Source organism: Morone saxatilis, unplaced genomic scaffold (assembly GCF_004916995.1).
Source record: "Morone saxatilis isolate NCDOM2014 unplaced genomic scaffold, NCSU_SB_2.0 Contig4, whole genome shotgun sequence".
Taxonomy (NCBI): domain Eukaryota; kingdom Metazoa; phylum Chordata; class Actinopteri; family Moronidae; genus Morone; species Morone saxatilis.
The window spans coordinates 5,144,750-5,166,356 of NW_023339984.1; the positions used below are offsets into that span (position 1 = coordinate 5,144,750).

The following is a 21,607-nucleotide window of genomic DNA, read 5'->3' on the forward strand; positions in this document are numbered from 1 at the left end:
GTGTGTGTGTGTTTCTGTGTGTGCAGGGTCTGGAAGCCCAACTACTAGGAATTGTCGTGCGTAAGGAGCGTCCAGACCTAGAAGAACAGAAGATCTCTTTGGTGAACAGCATTGCCTCTGGCAAGAGAAGCCTGGAGGAGCTGGAGGATGAGATCCTCAGGTTGTTGAGCTGACTGCTTCAGATACTGTGACCTTCCTCTTTTTTCATGCATCAATTATTATTACATATATTAGTTGTCATAGTAGTATTAATACCCGCAGATTTTTGGCAACTCCTGTTCATAATAACCTATTAGTTATTATGTAGAAACAAGTAGTAGTAATGGCTTATCAACACCATAGTAACAGAGCAACAGAGCCGATCATCACAGCTCATCTTTATACTAAAACAGTCAGGAAATATTTTGATTTTGTTTGTGGTAATGTCAATGTTTCTTTCTATTCCAAATGTGAATATTACCATGGAAAGACAGATTAACACTTCACTTTAGTGTAGGCTTTTCCTTTTTCCTTAAGTTTCCAAAAACAAATTTCTAAATATATTAATGATTCTAATTCAATATAATCGAAAATCATTTATTTGTAAAACACATAGTTTTAAGCTTACATTTTTTATGTGAACCCTGCATTTATGTAATGACTGTAGGCAGTGTGGCAGGGTTCTGTTGGATTTATTTATTGGTGTTTTATGTTTTATATGCTTGTGTGTCTACTCTGCCAGGCTGCTGAATGAGGCGACTGGCTCACTGCTGGACGATGTGCAGTTGGTGAACACCCTGCAAACGTCCAAAGTGACAGCCACTAAGGTTTCAGAGCAGCTGGAGAGCAGTGAGCAGACTGAGATCAACATTGACTCTGCCAGAGAGGTCAGGTGTATGGATGAATGGTTTGGGGATTATTTGGTTCTTATGATAAATTAAACATCTTTAGGGTTTTGGAAGATTGGGATGGACATTTGTTGTTAATTTTAGAGTAGAGTAATTGAAAATGAAAATGTTATATTTGCATGGCAGCATGTGCACACAGTGTTTGTACATGGCTTAAAGGGCTTTTTCATAACAGGCCTACCGCCCATGTGCCCAGCGAGCCTCCATCCTCTTCTTCATCCTAAACGACATGGGTCGCATTGATCCAATGTACCAGTTCTCACTGGATGGCTACATTAACCTGTTTAACCTCAGCATAGAAAAGAGCAAGCGCAGCCACAAGCTGGAGGAAAGGATTACCAACCTCAACGACTACCATACATATGCAGTATACAGGTAAGCAAGGGGGCCTCAAGAGAGGCCCTTTTTATAAATTATGTCTACGTGCTGGTATTTGTGAGTCAAGTGAATTCTAGTCAGAAAAAGTTTTGTATGGACAGAAAAAGACCATGGGCCTTGTTTGTGATGTACAAATAAGCTGTACAACTATGCTGCGAAAAATAAATGGTAGATGGATGGTGCTTTTCTGCCTGTTGACAAAGCTTTTTACAGTCTGCCTCTAATTCAAACACACACACACACAACACACACACACGATACACACAGGAGAACAGATGGGGTGGGGCCTCAGATTGGGAGCAATACAGGGTTCAGGGATCAAACTGCCAACCCTGCATTTAGTAGACAACCTAGACTAAGACTGTTGCATCATAGCCCTTTAAGCTACACTAGCAATAGAGACATTTTTGTCACAATTTATCAGTTCAGTTATCAATTAGAATGATTTAGTTTTGATATATTTCACTATGTCCGTGGATGTACTTAAGAAATTGTGTTAGCTAATTCAGTGTGTCTTCCTCTGCAGATACACATGTCGTGGTCTGTTTGAGGTCCACAAGCTGCTCTTCAGCTTCCAGATGTGTGCCAAAATCCTGGAGGTGGCTGGCAAACTCAACATGGATGAGTACAGCTTCTTCCTCCGAGGAGGACTTGTAAGAAAACACAGAACACACACAAACATCTTGTTTTTGGCTTGTTAGATTTGTGATAGTCCAACTAGATCAACCTTTTTTTTATTTTCAAAGGCTTGGAACACACTTAATGTTCCACTGAGTATTTAAATGTTGAAACATGTGGAAGCTTCCCCTCATTCACAATTTGTTTCCCCAGCTTTCCATAGCCATTAGGAGATATGTTTTTCATAACTACCTTTTTTCCCCAGTGGGACAGACCTGATCATATATGACTGATGTGTTGGTGGGTTGTTTGGATTTTTAACACTAATTATTAATGGGTATGTTTCTAGGTACTTGATAAGGAGGATCAGATGGACAATCCCTGTACCAGTTGGCTGGCAGACTCCAGCTGGGATAATATCACAGAGCTGGATAAGCTGCCCAACTTCCATGGCATCATGTCCTCCTTTGAACAGTACCCCCGAGACTGGAACCTTTGGTTCACCAGTGCCGAGCCAGAGAATGCCTCACTACCAGGTCTGTATGTGTTGTTGGAGGTTTTTCTTTTTCTTTTGTTTTTGTGTTACTAAAGAAAATTCTTCCCCCTAGGAACAATGACGTTGAAGTGTAGTCTTCTTTTAATAGGAGATAGATTTGAAAAGTTCAGCTCAATATCAATATAGAATTTTGCTCAGGGCTTAGTACTGCCTTCCTTCACTCCTGAATTTCCTGGTTTTACCCTTCTTCTCTTTTTTTTTCTAATAGGTGATTGGGATAATAACTGTAATGAGCTCCAGAAGATGCTGATAGTGCGTTCCCTGCGTCAGGACCGTGTCTCTCTCTGCGTTACCTCCTTCATTGTTAACAACCTTGGCTCTCACTTTGTGGAACCACCCGTTCTTGACATGAAGGCTGTGAGTGTCACTTTTGAATTTGAATGAAACAAATGTTTTATACATGTCATTCGTGTAATTCTGTTTGATTGCAGCTCACTTGAAATCAATTTCACAACATGTGTGAGTGTTTCTATTAGCTGTCAAGTGAGCTACATGTTACATGTTGGCTCATCCATTCTCTCTTTCTCTGCCCTCTCCCCAGGTTGTGGAGGAATCCACCTGCAGGACTCCTTTGATCTTTGTTCTGTCTCCTGGGGTGGACCCCACAGGAGGCCTGCTGCAGCTGGCTGAGGCCTCTGGCATGAGCAAGCACTTCCATGCTCTCTCTCTGGGCCAGGGACAGGCCCCCATTGCCAAGAGCATGATAGAGGAGGGCATCAAGATTGGTACATCACCGTCTTTGCTCTGTCTTCCTGCTCTTCTGTCTGATTCGTTAATTTTGTCTTTCAAAAGTCACTTGTGCTTGACAAAGTGTACAGGGTACTGGAATCATGTATTGTTTTAATTACCCAAACAATAAAAAAATAACTAGACATGACTAACCTAATATCAGCTTATCTCAAGCCCTGTTTTTCTCTGCTCAGGTCACTGGGTGTTCCTTGCCAACTGCCACCTCTCTCTCTCATGGATGCCTGAGCTGGACAAGCTGGTGGAGCAGCTACAGGTGGACCAGCCCCACCCAAACTTCAGACTTTGGCTCAGCTCTTCACCACACCCTGAATTTCCCATTACCATCCTGCAGGCCAGCATTAAGATGACCACTGAACCACCAAAGGTGCATGTGCTCACATACACAGATTTGAGATATCTACTATACAGGCATATACATATATTTGATATGGCAACAATTCTACATAGACATTCTTTGCATATTGTTTTTTACCAGCTGAGAAGTATATCATTACAGGAAGATATACTTCCTATATGTAACACCCTCCAGTAGTGTTAACACTGCCCACCTTTGTCCTCAGGGTGTGAAAGCCAACATGAAGCGTCTGTACCAGCTGGTGACGGACACTCAGTTCAACCGCTGCTCAAGACCCATCTTCTACAGGAAGCTGCTCTTCTCCCTCTGCTTTTTTCACAGCATCCTGCTGGAAAGGAAGAAGTTTCTGCAGCTGGGCTGGAACATTATCTATGGCTTCAACGATTCTGACTTTGAGGTCAGGGACTCATCTGATACTGAAAGAAACTGACAGCTGTTAGAAAGACCAGAGCAAAAAAACAGAAAGATTACTCTCTTCTTCAGTCCAGAGAAGATGGTGGTAATAACTACTGAATGATGCAGTGAAGATTATGTTGATTTGGTTGTGGTTATGATGGAAATGATTGATTGACTGGAATGTATGGTTGCTGTTTGCCTTGTCAGTGATCTTCTCTAAATTACAAATACAGATTTAACTCAATCAGAAAGGTCATTTTATACACTGTCAGAGTGAGGGCCAATTAGATTAATGGATAATGACAGTCTAGTTCAGATGCATGAAACTGAATCCTACTTATTGCATTTGTTAACATTTCATCCTCTCTAGTCTGTTTTTACTGTTTGTCTACTTCCTCCAGCAGAGAAGTTTTATTTTCCCTTGCACTGTATGTTACATTTTTCATCTCCTTATCTTACAAGTCTGTTCATGGCTTTGATTCTCCCCTAGGTGAGTGAGAATCTGCTCAGTCTGTACCTGGATGAGTATGAGGAGATTCCCTGGGATGCACTGAAGTACCTCATTGCTGGGGTCAACTATGGTGGTCATGTCACAGACGACTGGGACAGACGTCTTCTAACCACATACATCAATGACTACTTCTGCGATGCTACCATAAACCAGCCCTTCTTTAAGTGAGACACTGTTTTGGACATGCACATGAACACACACACACACACACACATACACACACACACACACATACATAGACACTTAGTTTACTAGTACCAATGTAAGCACTATAAATTCAAATGAACACTGCTAATTGTTTCAATAAACAGAAGTATGTATTGGAGATGTACACAGTTAGAGACATTTAATATTCAGATGTATGCCCCTGTAAAAGAACATTTTCCTCTGGTAAAATCAAATTGTAGATGCATTACAGTGGCAGAGGCCACTTCAACTCCCTGCTGAAGTTTAAGTCGAAGACTGCCAGCACCACCAAGTGGACAATCAGATTATTACAGTTTAAGAAATGCAGACACCTTGTTGCACTCATTTAATTTCTAGCCAGTCACTCAAAATATTTAAAGGGAAATCTATTTTTAATAGACATTCAATTCATCAGCTTAAACCAACACAGACCATACAAAGAAGACTGTACATATACACATATATTTGAAGAATAGGCTTTCTAGCATGCCGTATGTTCAGGCAGAATGGGTTATAGAATGGTTGTGTGCAGCTGTGGTGAGGGATAGTCAGCATAGTGAAACCACTACAAACTGCTGCTCCCAATAGAAGATTGATTTAAATATCGTTAGTGCAAGTATATTTTTCTCATTTATGCTAATGGTTTTGTATTGCTGTACTTTATTACATCAAATTACATGAGATGAGATGGAAATAATACAGGGAAATTAGATCATGGGTTATTGTTTTTGCAGGAAATAAAATTGAAAGAACAATAGAATTAATACTGTGTTCTGAAAGTCTTAGAAAGTGGTTTGCCATTAAAACAATCTGAAAATGAAAATGAACACACAGTAACTTTGAATGTCCAGAACATGCAGATGATCATTTGCTATTGTGTTGTTGTACTTTTTTATAAATGAAATATATTACTGACTTTGTATTGTGTCAACCCCCTTTATCTCTCAGGTTGTCCTCCTTAACCTCCTATTACATCCCCCGTGACGGTCCCCAGTCCTCGTACAAGGAATATATCAGCATGCTGCCGTCCACAGAGAACCCTGAGGTGTTTGGCCAGCACTTTAATGCTGATATTGCCAGTCAGATCGCTGAGACCAGGACGCTGTTCGACACCCTGCTCTCCCTGCAGCCCCAGGTCATCAGTCCCACTGCTACGGGGGCCAGGCCAAGCAGAGAAGACAAGGTGAGGTAGAAGCAAGAATGCCCTAAACTAGAAAGCCAGTAAAGCATGCACTACAAGTTTTTAATTGAATATTTTAGATGTTTAGCAATGGTGTCATATTGTCTAGCTTACCTAAAATGAACACAGTTCATTAGACATTATTATCATACCTTCAGTTAAATCTGCAACAGTAAAATACTGCTTTCTCACAGTAGTGTGGAGTTCAGCCAAATGTTCATTCCAGCCAGGTTTAATACGCCGATTGCTCTACAACTACAAGGTGGTTCTTTTTATCACCAGTATGTCTGATATTGTTGTCCTTTTTTGTTTCTGTACGTTAGACTAGTTCTGACCTATGGCATTTGTGGTTACTTTCATTGTGTTCACCAACCCGGGTAGTTGTTCATGTTTAGGCATGTTAGCTGTCAACCCAGCTAGTCTTTCAGATCCACAGGTATATAATCTGTCAGCACTGAAGTCAGGGGAAAACCTAGTGGCAGAAACGGTTAGCATCTTGATCTTAACCAAAGGTTTCTTTCTCACATCCTCAGTGCCCAGCAGTTTGTTTTTCTTTCTCCTTGTTTGGATGGGGCTTGTGTGGGTCAAACATTTCCTTACACAGCATCTTAAATACATGCTGATCTTTCTTTTCAACCACTGCATATAAAGTGTCTGTGATTGAGATGTATTAGTCATGACAGTGCCACATCTGTTTTTGAAATAGACCAATCAAAACTCATATAATTATTAATAGTTAGTTAAAAAGGCTCTCTTCACAAAGCCAATGTCCATATTTCGCAGACATCCATATGGTTACATAAGACTGGCAGGCAGTCATCAGTGAAATAAATTACAGATCTAGGAATCTGTGCTTCTATATGGAGAACAGTGCACTGGGAAGTTTTAGGACAGGCTTCTGAACTGAATCTTTTTGTTGTAGACTAAAATAACAAGTGTTCTGTTAATCCAAGAAAAATGTCAAAACACAACACTCAGATTTAATCACCTGTATATGAAACGTTTGGCATTCTGGCGTAGACATCGCTGATTATTTAGCCACAGAGCTCAAGCCAGAAATTGTTTTGTTTTTTATCTCTTAAGATGCTGCTGAAAACATCTGACAATTCTATGTTCTCCATTAAAACAAACTGGCTGCTGTGTAACAATGGTGCTGGTTTTTCTGTGTGCTTTAAATGGTTCAATAGTGCAGCCAAATACATGTCAGTGGTCCAGTTGATAATGACTTTCAGCGATGTCATCTCATCACCCAGCTCCTTTTTAGTGGTTCCTGTGGTTATTGGACTGTGTTGGAGTATTTGTGTGTGTTGGAAAAGATTACTTTAAAGAGAACTCCAGTTGTATGCAGCTCCATCTGACTCTGCAGTTCCTTCATTGCAAACACTTGTGTACAGGGTCAACCTAAGTTAACCGGTCTCATCTGCTTTTATACAACGTTTTATTGGCGCTTCCAGGTATTGGAGCTGTTGGCAGATGTTCGTGGGAAGATCCCAGCATTGATTGACTATGAGGGCACCCAGTCGCTCCTCCAGGACAACCCTTCACCTCTTAATGTGGTCCTGCTGCAAGAGATCCAGAGATACAACTCTCTGCTATACACCATCATGTACGAACTCTATGTGTTTGTGTATGTGTGTGTGTGTGAGAGAGTGTTTTTCTTTTGTCGTTTGTCTCAGCTGGATGTGTGTCATAGGTACTGTACCTCTACACTGTATATGTATAACTGTCATTTGACGTGCATATCATATCAATTAGAAATGGTGCAAATCTCAAGGAAACAAGGGCTGTACATTAAGTGACTAAAGAAGACATTAGCCTGTTTTCCAGATAGAATTAATGTGTCAGTCAAGTGTAAGTTTATAAAGAATTAGGTTGAGCAATTTGTGAGGTCTGGTTAAACCTTTCCAAGAGGATTTACCAACATGCGGTGGTCAAATCGGGGTGGTTAACCCAATAACACAAGTGTATTTGATTGCAACACAAAAATCAAACAAAACAGTCATTTTAAGTGCCACAACAACAGGGAGTGGAGATTGTTTAACTTTATGCAAATGTCCTGGCAACCACAACTCAAGTTAAATGATAGCATGTGTGTTGGTTCCCACATAAAATGGATATGCTGTAGAAAACAATCGCCCAATCGCCCAGCCTGTTCCACTGGTACAGACTGGGAAACTGCTAAACACCAACAAAAAAGGGGGGGTCAAAATGGCAGATTTGTTGCTGTAACCGTGTATGTTTGTGTGTTAGTGTGTCCCTGGTGGAGCTGGAGAAAGGGATCAAAGGCTTTGTGGTGATGTCTTCCAGCTTGGAGGAGACCTTCAACTGCATCTATGACGCCCGTGTGCCACCGCTGTGGGAGAAGGTGCCAGACACACACACACACACACACACACACACACACATACAGAGTGCCCACAATGACCCGCACAATCCTCCAAAATAGGTGCATTTTAGGTTAAAGAAAATAAAAACGCAGATATGCTTTACTACTTTAATTTACTCTCTGTATTGTATTGTATTGTCTGTATTCTCTGGTTACCTTTTCTCTGCTGCTTCAGGCCGTAATTCTCAACTTCTTATAATGTATAGACAATGCACATACACACACTGTGTGATGCACATGCAGTAAGAGATGTGAGACCTCCTGAAGTGAAAAGTGAGACTGCACCTGCTACCTTCCTTTTATCTTACTTCATAAAGCGGGCAGATGGATTACAATGAAGAAGTGCTGCTAGCAACAATAATACTGAGATTGGTGCTCTTAGGAGAATTAACTGGACTTGAATAACACAAGACATAAAAGACTATGCTGACTCTGGATTAAAATTATACAAAGAATAGTTTGGAAAAGGCAGCAAATCATGAAAACATCCAAAGTAAATAGTGACACAAATGTAGCCTTTATTGGTTTGGCTGTATTATATAATCAAGCACGTCTTTATGAGGTTCACAGATAGTGTTTCAATACAGTAAGTCAGCTCTGTTTATTTTTCCATTACTTATTCTGACTTTATTTTCAGCTAAGCCTTTCTCTCTAAAACAAATATGACTTCTGTGTTTGCCCGATTTTGATTTCTGTGATGTGCTTCCATTTAACAGAGATCATTCAAATTTTTACTAAGGATTCTTTGTGTATTGATCTTTGTGATTGAGATCTGATCAGCACTAATCTATTCTGCTCCTTCCCAGTCAGTCCAAAACAGCTGCCATGCCCTGCCTCTGTACACCGACCTCACTGGTCTGTTATTAAAGGTGTTTTTTATGACATCACTCTGCCCTGGCTGCACAGACACACACTTATTGTTCTCCTCTGTCCAATCACCACACCCCCAACACACACACACCACAACAACACCCACACACCACACCACACACGACACACACCACACACACACAACAAAACAGTGATGGGCCTCTGGCAGCATTCCAGCTGTAATTCTGTCCGAACACTCCATTCTGGCTTCATTATCACTGGACCTCTCTTTACAGTGGGGAGAGAACACAGGGTGCTGTCTGCCCGGGTCAAGGGGCTAGAAAAGATTCTGGCTGAAAGTGTGTGTAGTGTGTGTGTGTAGTGGTGTGTGTGTGTGTGGTGTGTCTTTGTGTGAATGTATGAGTCAGTGGAATGTGTGTGTGAGAGTGAGCAGGGGTCATTCCGGGCAGTTCATGTTTATCTTCAAGTGTCTGATTCTGTCCTCGTTAAGGCTGTGAATGAAAGCACGTATGCAGATGCATGTTTGTGTTTGTGTGTGTGTGTGTGTACATGCATGTATTTATGAGTAGCTGTTCATCAGGTGGAGCATACCTTGGCCCTCGGTGGCTGAACAAAGCCTGCGTCTGTGGACTAGTCGTAGTGTAATAAGCAAAGTAAACCTTCCAAGGCCTGCTCCACTTTCCTAAAAAGACCCTGAGCTCATTGTGCTCCAGCCAGCAGCTTATTACTGCTGGATGTACTGTATGTGCATCTGTGTCAGTGTGTGTCTCTATCTATTTCCTTTTATAGGAGTATTGGACAGCTATTAAGGCTGCTGCCTCCAGCTGAGCTTCTCTATTCTTGTAATCTGACCACTTGGTTTCTCTTTTTGCGTACTAAGGTTTACTCACCGTCTGCTTCATCTTTGTCTGCATCTCATTCCTTTTTTATCTTCCATCTAGTGTTCCCTCCATTCTGTTCTCTTCTTTCTCTCTATCTCTTCATGCCTCATCTGGTCTAAGCAGCAACAACAGCCCCTCATAGACTCCCTGTCCTGCTTATTTATCCCTCCATCCCTTCATCCCTCTCTTCTCCGCCCCTCTTTGGCATGGCAGCCTGTCATTAGTTCTGAGCTCACCGACTCATGGCTTTAATTTTGGCCTGCCTGCCTCTCTGTCTCTGGCCATTTTGTATCTGGTTTCTTCACAAGGCTCTTCTGTGTGTGTATTTCTTTGTATAGGGACTGTATAGCTATGTGCATTTAAAAAAAAGAAGAAGAGAAGAGAATGTATAAAGTATTAGCGACATGTCACTGATGCAATGGTAATTCCCTTCTGGGTGGCAAACATGCAAAAAGGCTTTCATCCCCCTGGTCAGACGGGAGAGTAGTGTTATGCAGCATTTCAGATGTGGTGAAAGCATGGCACAGATAAGCAAATAGTTATGATAAACTCAGTATAGATCCCATTTTTTAAATATTCCTATGGTTAGCTTAAACACTGAATTGGCCTTTAGCTTCACTCTAGGAATCTGCAAGACTACCTTAAAAAAGTTTTGTCCTTTTGCTGCGTGACAGAGAACCACTATGGCCCTACAGGCAGATTTATGGCAGCTGGAAGACTGTGAAGGATGAATTATTTCATGAAGCCTCACACTAATTTACTGCCTAAATCACAAGAAAGCATGCAACACACAAAGATGTTCTACTTTACATTCAAGTAGCTAAGTCGTGGTAATATTAGAATGCTTTTTTTAAATTATTTGGCAAACCTAAGTTATGTCATGTTGCCAGACGGCTATTTTACAGTTGCATGAGATATGTTGTGATTTACAGTGCTCTTGTGCAACAACTGTGGGAAACTGTGTGCCACCAGTGCTGCTTGGGACTGTCAGTGTAATTGCTGGTCTATTATATATCTTTGTAAATTGATTACCTTTGTATTACTTAACTGTGAGACATGCAATTTAACTTTAAACTTGGTTCTTTTACTTTTATGTACTACATCACTGGTTCTCAAACTGTGGTACACAAGCTGCTGCTGTTGGTACGCAGAGGAATCTCAAAAAATACAAATAAAATAAAAATGAATTCATTAATTAAAAAACATATAATACTACAAAAATAGTACAACATTCCTAATGACACGATACAAACACTATGAGATTGCTTAAATGTAATTAAAAACAAGTTTCCTGTAATATTTCAATATCAACCTGCTACGTAGTCTCATTCATGTATATAGCGTATGCATACATCCATGATTAGTTACGAGCTAAGATAGTAAGTGTAGGTAAAATGAATCGTTCAAAAACATTGCAATTGGATCCAAATGGGAACTATTGGGAGGAGAAGTGTGGACCAGGAGTACCCCTTTACAAAAAATTAGCTCTGCTTCTTGAACAGGTTCTGTTCAGGATTCAACAATAAATAATATTGTTGAGAACAAACCTGTATTTTAACAGCTGTCGTGGTTTTTGAAGAACCTAATATTTTCTGAGGTTGTACACGGTGTAAATAAACTGAGAAACACTGTATTACATTATAAATGAGATATTACTGGTACCACTAATTGTTGCATATTGTCGCACAGAATTGTTATTGTGATATTGTAGATGTGTAGCTTCCTGGTCATATTCTGTGGTTCTCTACAAATCATGTTAATATCAAATCAACAAAAGGAAGAAGAAGTTGTCATATTAAAATTTAAACACAACCATGTAGACCTTAGTGCCACTGCACTGTACTGAACTTGTTCCCATTATAAATAGCTGCCGACAGCTGGAAGCATGAAATGACTGCAGATCTGCCATGTCCCTCTCTCTCTCTCACTCTCTCTGCGTCACTCTCTCTGTCCACTAGGCGTACCCCTCTCTGAAGCCCCTGGCAGCGTGGACCAGGGATCTTTGCCAGCGAGTCAATCAGTTTGCAAGCTGGGCAGAGTCGACCCAGCCCCCCAACTTGTTCTGGCTCTCCAGCTTCACCTTTCCCAATGGTTTCCTCACCGCTGTGTTGCAGTCCTCTGCTCGACAGCACAACGTGAGAGTTTACACAACCACATGCACATAGGCAGACGGTCCTTTTTAAACAGTAGATGTTTTAAAGGGGTTCATAAGCCCAACCCAGTAAACTATGTGGTTCTACAACTAAAGATTAAATTGTGAAAAATGACCAAAAAGATGTTTGCATGACTACAGCTACAATTCAGTTTTTAACACCTTTTAATTGTTGATTGTGTTGTGTTCAAATTTTACAGCACACATAATACACACATAAAAAACACCCTGGGAAAAGACCCTGGTCTTCAGATACACACTGCAGTGCTGGTTTGGCAAACCCAACCTGCTGAACACACACATTAGTCTCAGCATCTCACAGCCAACAACCACTACCGCACTTAATGTTGTACATTAAGAAACTTGTGCAGTCAGTTATGCTGTATGGCTCTATGGACTTTTGGTCCAGTGATAACAACAGTTAAAATTGTGTGAAACTGTGCTTGCAGATATCGGTGGACACACTTTCTTGGGAGTTTATAGTGTCCACTGTAGATGACAGCAACCTCCTTTACCCACCCAAGGTAACTTCCTATACACACATTTCTATTTCCATAAAGATTTCCATAAAAACATGCCACTTTTCTGAGCCATTAGATTTCAGCTGTCATCACCACTTTCACACTTTTTCATTTCTACTCAAACACTGACTCTTCGGTTTTTCCTATAAAAAAGTGTTTTCATTCAGAGCAGCACGCCTTTCTCTTCCCATTCCTCCAATCTGCTGTTTTACAATTCAAATTTTCACATTGCTGGAAAATGTTTTAATTTGTCAGACTGCTGCCACTTCAGAATTTCTGTCGTTTCAACTCGTTATTCCTCACTCACTTCATCTTGTACTACACTTTTTTTTTGGATCAACTCCTCTCACGTCTTTCTCCCTTTTCTCCATTTTTACCTCTCTATGCTACTCCAAAACCAGTACACACTTCCGACCCTTCCTGTCTTTTGTGCTGCGTCCCTCTTGCTTCTCCTCCTTTTTCTCTGCCATTCTCCTCCTTCCCTCCCCCTTTCTTCCTACGCCCTGTCTCTCCTCCTCTAACTCCTCTTCTTCCCACTATCTTTTGCCCCTTTCTCTTCCCTTACTCTCTCCCTTGTGACCAACTGCTTCTCCTCTCCCTTCCGTGCCACCCGTTTTTCCCGCTCCCCTTTCCTTCCTTTTACCCTCTCTCCTCTACCTCCCTTCTTCTCTCTCCTCCCTCCTTCTTTCCCCCTGTAGCCCTCCCCTTTCCCTTGTTTTCGACCCCCCCCTCCCCTCTTATTTCCTCTCTCAGTTTCATTACCTAATTGGCATGGCTGTTTGTCATAAACATTTTTTCCAAAGCTGTATGCTAAATGTCACCTCCAAACAACTGTCTATAACATATCTATCGCCTTACCCGTCCCTGATTTCCCCCTCCCTTTTCTCCACCCTCCAGGATGGAGTATATATCCGAGGTTTGTACCTGGAGGGGGCTGGTTGGGACAAGAAGAACTGCTGTCTGGTAGAACCAGAACCCATGCAGATGGTCTGTCCCGTCCCCACTATCCACTTCAAACCTGTGGAAAACCGCAAGAAGACAGCCAAGAGTGAGTTGTTTGGCACTTTTTGTTAAGGATTTCCTTGCCGCATCCCACCGTCTGTCCTTCTGTCCTCTTTTTTTTTTTTTCATTGTATCTTTGGCTTCTTGTTTTCTCCATCTGTTTGTAAGTAGTTTGTGATGTCATGTCCTATGGTTTCACTGTCTCAACTCTGTGTCTTTTTTTTGTGTGTGTGTGTAGGTATTTACCAGTGTCCGTGTTACTACTTCCCGGTGCGTTCGGGCAGGGCAGGCCGAGAATCTTTTGTGGTCAGCGTAGAGCTCAAATCCGGAGCTGTGACCCCAGACCACTGGATCAAGAGAGGGACTGCTCTTCTCATGAGCCTGGACAACTGAAGGCCTTAACACACACACACACACACACACGGACTCTGACACTTTGTTTCTACTGATTATTATTTATTGTTTTAAAATGTGATATCCTTGTTTGTGACTTTCACATTTGAAGGCTACAATAGACAGCAAATGGAATGTAAAACACTGTGCTACTTCTCAAATATATTGGATTCTATAAAACAGGTTTTCACACCTGGGGCTTAACAATAAATGGACTGAGTCATTCTTTGACTCTTTGAAGCTGGTCTGACACAAATCTGCTGAGGTTTCTTTCTCTTCTCTTTCTTTTTTGTCTGCCTTCTCTGTCGTCATGTGACCAATTTTTCACTCCTCTTCGCAGACCTGCATCAGTCTTTCCATGCTGACCCCCTTTTACCCTGCTCAGACATACACTTACACACGACACCCACACACATACACAGGGAATAATCTCCTACTGTGACGTGTTACACAGTTACTGGAAACTTTGTTCTCTGTAACATCTGGATCAAGCGACTATCTGGTCATGTAAGTGCATGTTGTGCTCATTGAATTCCTTAGTAATAATTAGTTGTTTGGTATTTTGTGTTAGCATGTGCTGGGCCAAGTGCTAAATAACATTATTGGGGATGAGTGCTTCAGTTTTGAATTTCTAATATTTTTTATGAATGCTGTAATATATCACTTCCTGGCTTTGTGGACCAAACAGTCCTAGGAATACAAATCAATTCAAATATGAACAAAAGTCTACAGTTATTGGTTAGTTTACACCTTTAAACCAAAGAATAATATTTTATTTTTGCAAAACATAGAGTCACCCCTGGTTTGGCAAACTCATACACAGAAGCTTTCACACAGCACACACACACACACACACACACACACACACACACAAACACAAGTAGGCACACATGCAAACAATGAAGTTAATCAAGGTGAGGTAAAGGATATTTTTATGCTAATACGCATTTCCCCCTAGTTGAAAAAGAGGACAGAGGGAGGGAGCGAGTGAAGGAGAAATGAACCTATTCAAAAAATGAATTCTAATGAAGCTCGCGCAGAAGCAGACGTTTGGAGTCGTCAGCGTTGTTTTGAGAGAGAATGGCCCGGACCTTCCACACTGGATAGAATCTCAGCCCAAACTCCTGGAAACGGCGAGGGAGACGGAAAACAAGAGAAGGACCCTGGAGAAGAGTGAGCGGGAGGAAAATGTCCAATAATGAGAGGAGGGACGGAGAGAGAGGCTGAGTTTCAAGGGTTGTATTCGACGTAAGGATTGTCCCCCTGAAAGACTGAACACGACTTTCCTCAGGGTTTTAGATGCATCTTTATCAGACCCAGGTCTCTGTGGTTGTGTGTGGGTGTGTTGTGTGGTGTGTTGGTGTGGTGTGTGTGTACACTGGTGGTCTCTGGTTGGGTGGGAGATGGAGGGGGGCACTCATAGCAACATGCTGAATTCAAATTCAAATTGGCTTATTCTCAGGCCTGGTTGTTACAAAAATATCAGACTTGGGAGGTGTTTTTATGGATAAAAGCTCCAGCTGAAATATACTGGAGCGTAAATGAGGTGTGGAAACATTTTAGATGCATTTGTTATGCGGTGGTAATTAACCTTCCTGTCTAATACATGCATTAGATTTGTGTTATTCCAGTACAGGAATAAAGTATCCAAGGTTTTATGGTTGCTATGCTTTTAAAAAGGTGCACATTTGAAGTGATTATCATTTTGTAGGAGGTAGTATCTCTTCGGATGTTTTATTTCAGGGCCACGGTTTTCAAATTCTCCCAGTCCGCAGAAATATTCATTTCTTGAGGGCACTGGAAGCCAATTTCTTCCATCTGCTCATCCACTCAGAGATTGTAAAACAGCCGCTTCTGAAATTCCTGCGTTTTGAAGAAATTTGGACATTTATGGAATATCTGTGATGAGGGTATCCAAACTTTTTCATGTAATAAGGACCTCTTGAAATCTATCGTCTGCAGACCTGTAGACCCATGTTTGAAAATGTTCAGTCACATTACAGGGTAAGCATGGGGAAACGTCTCCTATTGAATGTACTACCAGTGAAATGAAATCAATCCTAACTTTGCTAGGGACCCCCGACAACACCCTGGAGAGCCAACTGAACGTCTGTGTGGGAGCTTCTGACCTTGATGGGTTTGCCTTGTGCTTTAATTTGATTTCCCAACATGCTCTTGCTCCAGTTTTCAGTTTCTTGGGAAATGACAGGGATCTGACAATATTACCAGACATCTCCAAAGCAAAACTTTTGATTCCTCAAGTGGCTCTTGGCCCCTTTAGTAACTACCTCCAACCGAGAGTTTGACTCTTGAACCAAATAGTTCTACGGGGAAAACCTGGGGTCCAGTTGTTCTCCATTGAACAGTAGTTAATAATGGAATTTGGGCAAGTTGTACAGTTTGTTTGCCAGTGACTATGGAGGCGGGGCAGTTAATGTCCAAGACTCTTCCACCGAAAATAAACCTGCATGAGGGAAGAGAGAGAAGGAGAGAAAGGCGAGAGGAGGGAGGGAGGGAGGGAGGAGGAAGGGAAAGAGCCTTTCAACGGGGACAGAAGGGAAAGAGTCTCCGTTTCAATGGAATAAAAACTGCGCAATTTCTTTAAAGACTGCGTGCTCTGATCGCGGCGGACCGTTCCTCTCTAGGAAATGGATATCAGTTGTGTTTTTGGATGATTAGGGAATCCGTGCCCATTGCAAACCCCCGCTGCCTCGGACGCTACAGAAGCTGGCGATTTTTTTACCAGATGGTCTTCAGAGGAGGAAACGAGCTGTGCAATCATTTAGAAAGGCGATATGACTGTGCAGAGATGCAAGATCAGTGATGAGTCTTATCCGTCATGCCTTGCCCATGGGCGATCCACATTTTCTCAGCCCGGGCTTGTGATCCATCTGCGTGTACAGCAGCTCCCCGTGTCGACGTTTGCACCTAAACGCGTTATGGATGTTGAATGGGGTTTCATGTATTTTTTTTTATTTTATTTTTTTTTTGGGAGAGGGCTTTTTAGGGGGCTGCGTCATCCGCGGCTGGGGGAAAGGAGATGGACCGCTTTTGCAGATTTTCCACTATTACACTGTTTTTACAGCGAGAGTCAGCGCGGCACCTCCCCACCAGCACATTTTGGATTGCACATAAAAGGTAAGCACAGTGTGACTCTATCAGGGATACATGCTGACATGTGAGGCTGTACAGCCCGTGTTACCTAATTGTAACACGGGAACCAATCAGACTCCATTGAAAACAACCTGAACTACAGTATCCTCATGCTGTAATAAATCTTAAAGGACACGATCAACATAACGGAGAAAATGCAAGCCACTACTAGAGCATTTGTATCATTGTAAGTCTAGTAAACTCACGGTGCATCTATATGAAAACAGCAGCCTATATTATTGTGGTGGTTTTTTTTTTGGTTTTTTTTTTTTAAAGGGATGGTTTGATCGTATTATGTAATTGCTTTTATAGTGCAACGAGCTCCACAACTTTACGTGGATAAGTTAACATACTGCAGCAGTTTCTGTGTTGCTGACAGCTGTTTTTCCCCCGAAATTCATATTGAAACTGATGCTGGTGATGTCATGTTTTTACGGTAAGGAAGGGATAGTTTACGGGAAGGTAGGTCTGGAGTTGGTGATGTCGCAATCTTTGCCTTGTGTTGATCTCGGTTACACGTTTAGAAATGCACGAAAAGGCGATGGGTCGTGTCCGTGGGTGTGATATACAACGTGTGGCTGTGATATTTGGCCGGTTCGGGGCTGAATAAGCGGCTTGTTGAATGAAATGCGGGCTCGCTGGGGCTGGAGGAAGGAGTGTCGCATTTTCTTTCTGAAATGTCATGTGGTGAAGTTGTGGCGGGTTCTCTACTATTTCCAGGAAGAGCGTTTGAATTCTCTCCCCTTGGATTTTTTCTCTTGTCTCCACCCCTCTCCTGGCTGTCGCTGGTGCACTTCGGGTGTTTGGCCACTGGGGGGCGACCCAGGACAGTGAAAGGGTTAGACTGAGCTCCCAGTGTTGGGTGAAGTGATGGTGAGCTGTCGGCAGCGGCAGGGGACGGCCATTTAAACCTGTACTGTACCCTTTCTCATACAAACTCCACATTATCAGATTATTTAAATAACTAATAGAGAGAGTTTGGAGTATGTAGAGTGTCAATATGAAAAATAAATCCCCTCATTTTTGGACTGTGCTGTGGATGAGCTTATGTCCCACAATGCAGTGCAACTCGAGGAGCAACTCACACAGCTGCAAGAAAGTCAAACTAATTATGGGCAGCGGCGGGAAGACGAAACAAAACAGAAAGTAATAGTGTTTTTCGATAAATATTGTTTTTTGTTCTTGTTCTTGATTTAATTTGAAGTTTACATCCTTACAGCAGCTTTCCAAAGTCGCACATTTAAGTCCTCCGGTGGACGTTTTATGTGTTAGGACAAAACGGTAACGTGGTTATATTTGTTTATGCAGTAAGGTTAGCTAATGGCAGCTGAAGACAGTGGGACAGCAAACACTTTACTGTACGCAGCAATGCCTGATGAAAATGTCCTGATAAATATGTAACTAATTCCGCTCTAAATATACAGCAACAAAGGGGTTGAATTAAGATTCAAGATTCAAGAAGTTTATTGTCGTATGTACAGTAAGAAACACAGTGGTTTATACGTAAAATGAAAATCTAACTTTGCTCAACTCTCTTTAGACAACACACAAAATAGAAGAATAGAATAAAGTTAAAAAGTTAAAATTCAAATATAACTAAAATATAACATAATAAAATATATATTAACTTGTAGACATATTTGAAAGGCCTAATGCTGAGAAATTGTACACATTGCAAAGATGAAGGTAAGTACGTTCTCTGTGTTGCAGGTTAAACGTTGTGTTACTTCAGTGATTATTAAGGTTATTGGCTGAATTTGAATGCAACTACCGGCAGTAATGCTTTTGCACCAAACTGGCTCTGACACAATACTACAAAGTTGCTGTAAAAAAAACAACAACTGTAAGTTCCCCATAATTAACCGTCACACCACTATGAAACGCAGCCAACACTTTCCAGTACAGTGTGAACATGTTATGTGACACTGGATCAGAAAAAAGCCACTGCACCGTTTGTCCCCATGAAAACAGAGCCCATTGTGTTGCCTAAGGACACCTAAACAACACACGTTTGCATGACAATACAAACACATTGATCACCATCTTGCTAAACTAAACTTTATGTACGATTAGTATATTTTTAAATACTTGCCCAGTTACTGCCCCTTTTTTCCAATCCAGTGTTGTTCTGTGCCACTGCTCTTGTTGTTTGATGGCAAATCCTATGTAACTAGTGTGCTGTCTCCCTCAGAAAATGGATATCAAAATGAAGGGATCTCCTGGTTAAATAAATTAAACGAATGAATAAGGTATTAATGCTTTTACCTAGATTAACATAATCTATTTCCTTTATGAAAAGAGTAATTACATGCCAACATTGGAGCAGTGTATCTGGTACTTGTCTGATTTTCCATCACTATGCACCAGTGTATAAAGCCATATAACTCTGCCTTGCTGAAGCGTAAAAGGGTGCATTCTCCCCTAGATGGCGACACATACGCAGTCCAACCCTGATTTGTGTATGTCCTTTGTGAACAGCTGCTAATTTCTCACAGTGCAGCGGTGGAAAGGCAGACCAAGTTTTAACACGTAAAGGGCTGCGTAGATGTACATGACAGACATTCTCACTGAATACTTTTCCATATCGATGAGTGTAATCACATTACATATCAATCCTCTACTTTATTACTGATGCTTTTTTAAAAACCCTCATCAAAAAGGTTAATACTCATCTTTCCCATTCACAGGGAAGAAGTGAGGAACATGGACAAGCATCGCGGTGCTGTGCTTGAAGAACCGGCGGCGCCTGACTGAAGCCATGAGTGAAATGTCCTACTGGGTGTCTGACCTACTGTAGGCATGAATGGGCAAATGTTAAATCACCAGCGCCGCCTGTGAAGAGGAACTGCTCAGTCTGGGAAGGGAAAACGCTGATGGCCTTCCTTAGTGATGGTAAAATGAACATGATCAACTAATATTTTAATGCTTGATAGTTTTATGTAAGAGCTGGGCTCGTACACAGCTGTCACAGCCATTCCTTGACTTGTCTTTGTACAGTTTGTTCAGGGTGGAAACAGAATGGGTTTCTGGACCACTAATGTTTCATCTTTGTGTTTCAATTGCCTACTATTAAATAAAACAAACTATTTTTTTTCTTTGTGTAGGCTTTAAAAGACATTCAATTAGATCTGGTATTAATCCTTGTATTTAATTCATAGCATTTTACTCAAAATTGTAATAGATGTTCCATTTAAAGGTATTTTCTCACAACCGGCTGTTTACTTACTGTTTTTCCTGCAGGGGAGCCATCTGCATTTTACTGCAAGCCCTCACCTGCCCAGGTAAGACATTTGACCTTTTACCCAGACTTTGACCTGCTCGCACTGACACATGGGATGCGCATTACTTCACTGTTCAGTCATGTCGGGATGTCTGTCGTTCCTGTTATGTCTGTCCAGAAGATATGTTTGCCTGAGCTACTTTCAGAACAATGACATGTTTGACTAACTCAGATGTACTGAAATATCCAGCAGATGGGTACAATATGTTCCCATGCAGTCTCTGATACTGTGTTGTTCGGTGTACAGTTTAAAGGCTTATCAGTGAGAGACACATGAATCCCTGATGTGGGATCAAATCACTGTAGAAGCTGTCCTTACTGTTTCAGCAGAAAAAACCTACTCAGGGGATTTTGTCTCATTTTCTCCTGAAAGGACACAAATCCACTTCAGTTTCAAATATTTGAAAGGATATTCCAATGATTTTGCATTGTATTTGATTCATTTTTAATATAATGTGAAAAAAACTGTTTTCATATTAGCACATATATTGGATAATGTATACACTGCAAAAGGCAAATATTTGGCTCTAATTCTATCTGTAATCGGGGTTGGTAGTTCTGTTTGTGGAGTAGACCTCTGTGACACAGTATGTATCTTATATGGAGGGAACCAGACTCATTGAGAATAACTCTTTGAAGGTTTTGAGGTCTGAAAGAAACTGTTTACTACCTCTACTGACTCACACATTTAAAATGGACAGCCTCATTAAAGGTTTGTGCTGGCCTGCTGTTTGCTTGCCCGGACATTATGTCATGAACCAGTTTGATTTGTTATATTTTTACTGTTCATGATGTGATAAGTGTGCATTCATGCAACCTGTTGTTTCAGTATCATTTCCCTCTTAAAAAGGCTCTGTGGTGTTGGATTAAATTCATGATTTACTGATGATTGAAGCTTTAAATGTTAAAAATGTACCTTTTGTAGCTATGAGTCTTTTTCTCTTTCTGCCATTTCCCCACAGCTACTAAATTGATTGGGAATGGGGCCAGAGTACAAGCTCACACATACATGTACTTCAATTCAACACCCTTACTTAGGTGCATACACACCTAACCCAACACCGGCTCTGTTTCATTTTCTCACACACAGTGGTCAAACACTCTCTGACACACATCTCAAACACCCCTACACACTTCTCACTCACCGTTTTGATCTCCCTCTTGGGGACAAAGACACACACACTCTCTCTC

At 41.4% G+C, this 21,607-nt stretch overlaps 2 protein-coding genes across 2 annotated transcripts in view; both read left to right on the forward strand.

The window, feature by feature from the left end:
- Nucleotides 1-14,192, forward strand: part of dnah2 (dynein, axonemal, heavy chain 2) — a 56,776-nt gene extending 42,584 nt beyond the window's left edge. The window contains 17 exon segments of the mRNA XM_035675725.1: nt 27-160; nt 722-866; nt 1,063-1,262; nt 1,792-1,918; nt 2,233-2,419; nt 2,648-2,796; nt 2,981-3,164; nt 3,363-3,553; nt 3,750-3,941; nt 4,431-4,615; nt 5,586-5,820; nt 7,272-7,423; nt 8,068-8,182; nt 11,874-12,050; nt 12,517-12,591; nt 13,486-13,636; nt 13,829-14,192. Of these exon segments, the coding sequence (XP_035531618.1) occupies nt 27-160; nt 722-866; nt 1,063-1,262; nt 1,792-1,918; nt 2,233-2,419; nt 2,648-2,796; nt 2,981-3,164; nt 3,363-3,553; nt 3,750-3,941; nt 4,431-4,615; nt 5,586-5,820; nt 7,272-7,423; nt 8,068-8,182; nt 11,874-12,050; nt 12,517-12,591; nt 13,486-13,636; nt 13,829-13,983 (2,754 nt within the window). The 3' untranslated portion in view covers nt 13,984-14,192.
- Nucleotides 14,193-16,517: 2,325 nt separating this feature from the next.
- kdm6ba (lysine (K)-specific demethylase 6B, a) overlaps nt 16,518-21,607 on the forward strand; it is an 88,069-nt gene continuing 82,979 nt past the window's right edge. Inside the window, exons 1-3 of the mRNA XM_035675855.1 lie at nt 16,518-17,121; nt 19,824-20,028; nt 20,377-20,417. The gene's annotated coding sequence lies outside the window, so the exon portion shown is untranslated. The remainder of the gene's footprint in view (nt 17,122-19,823; nt 20,029-20,376; nt 20,418-21,607) is intronic.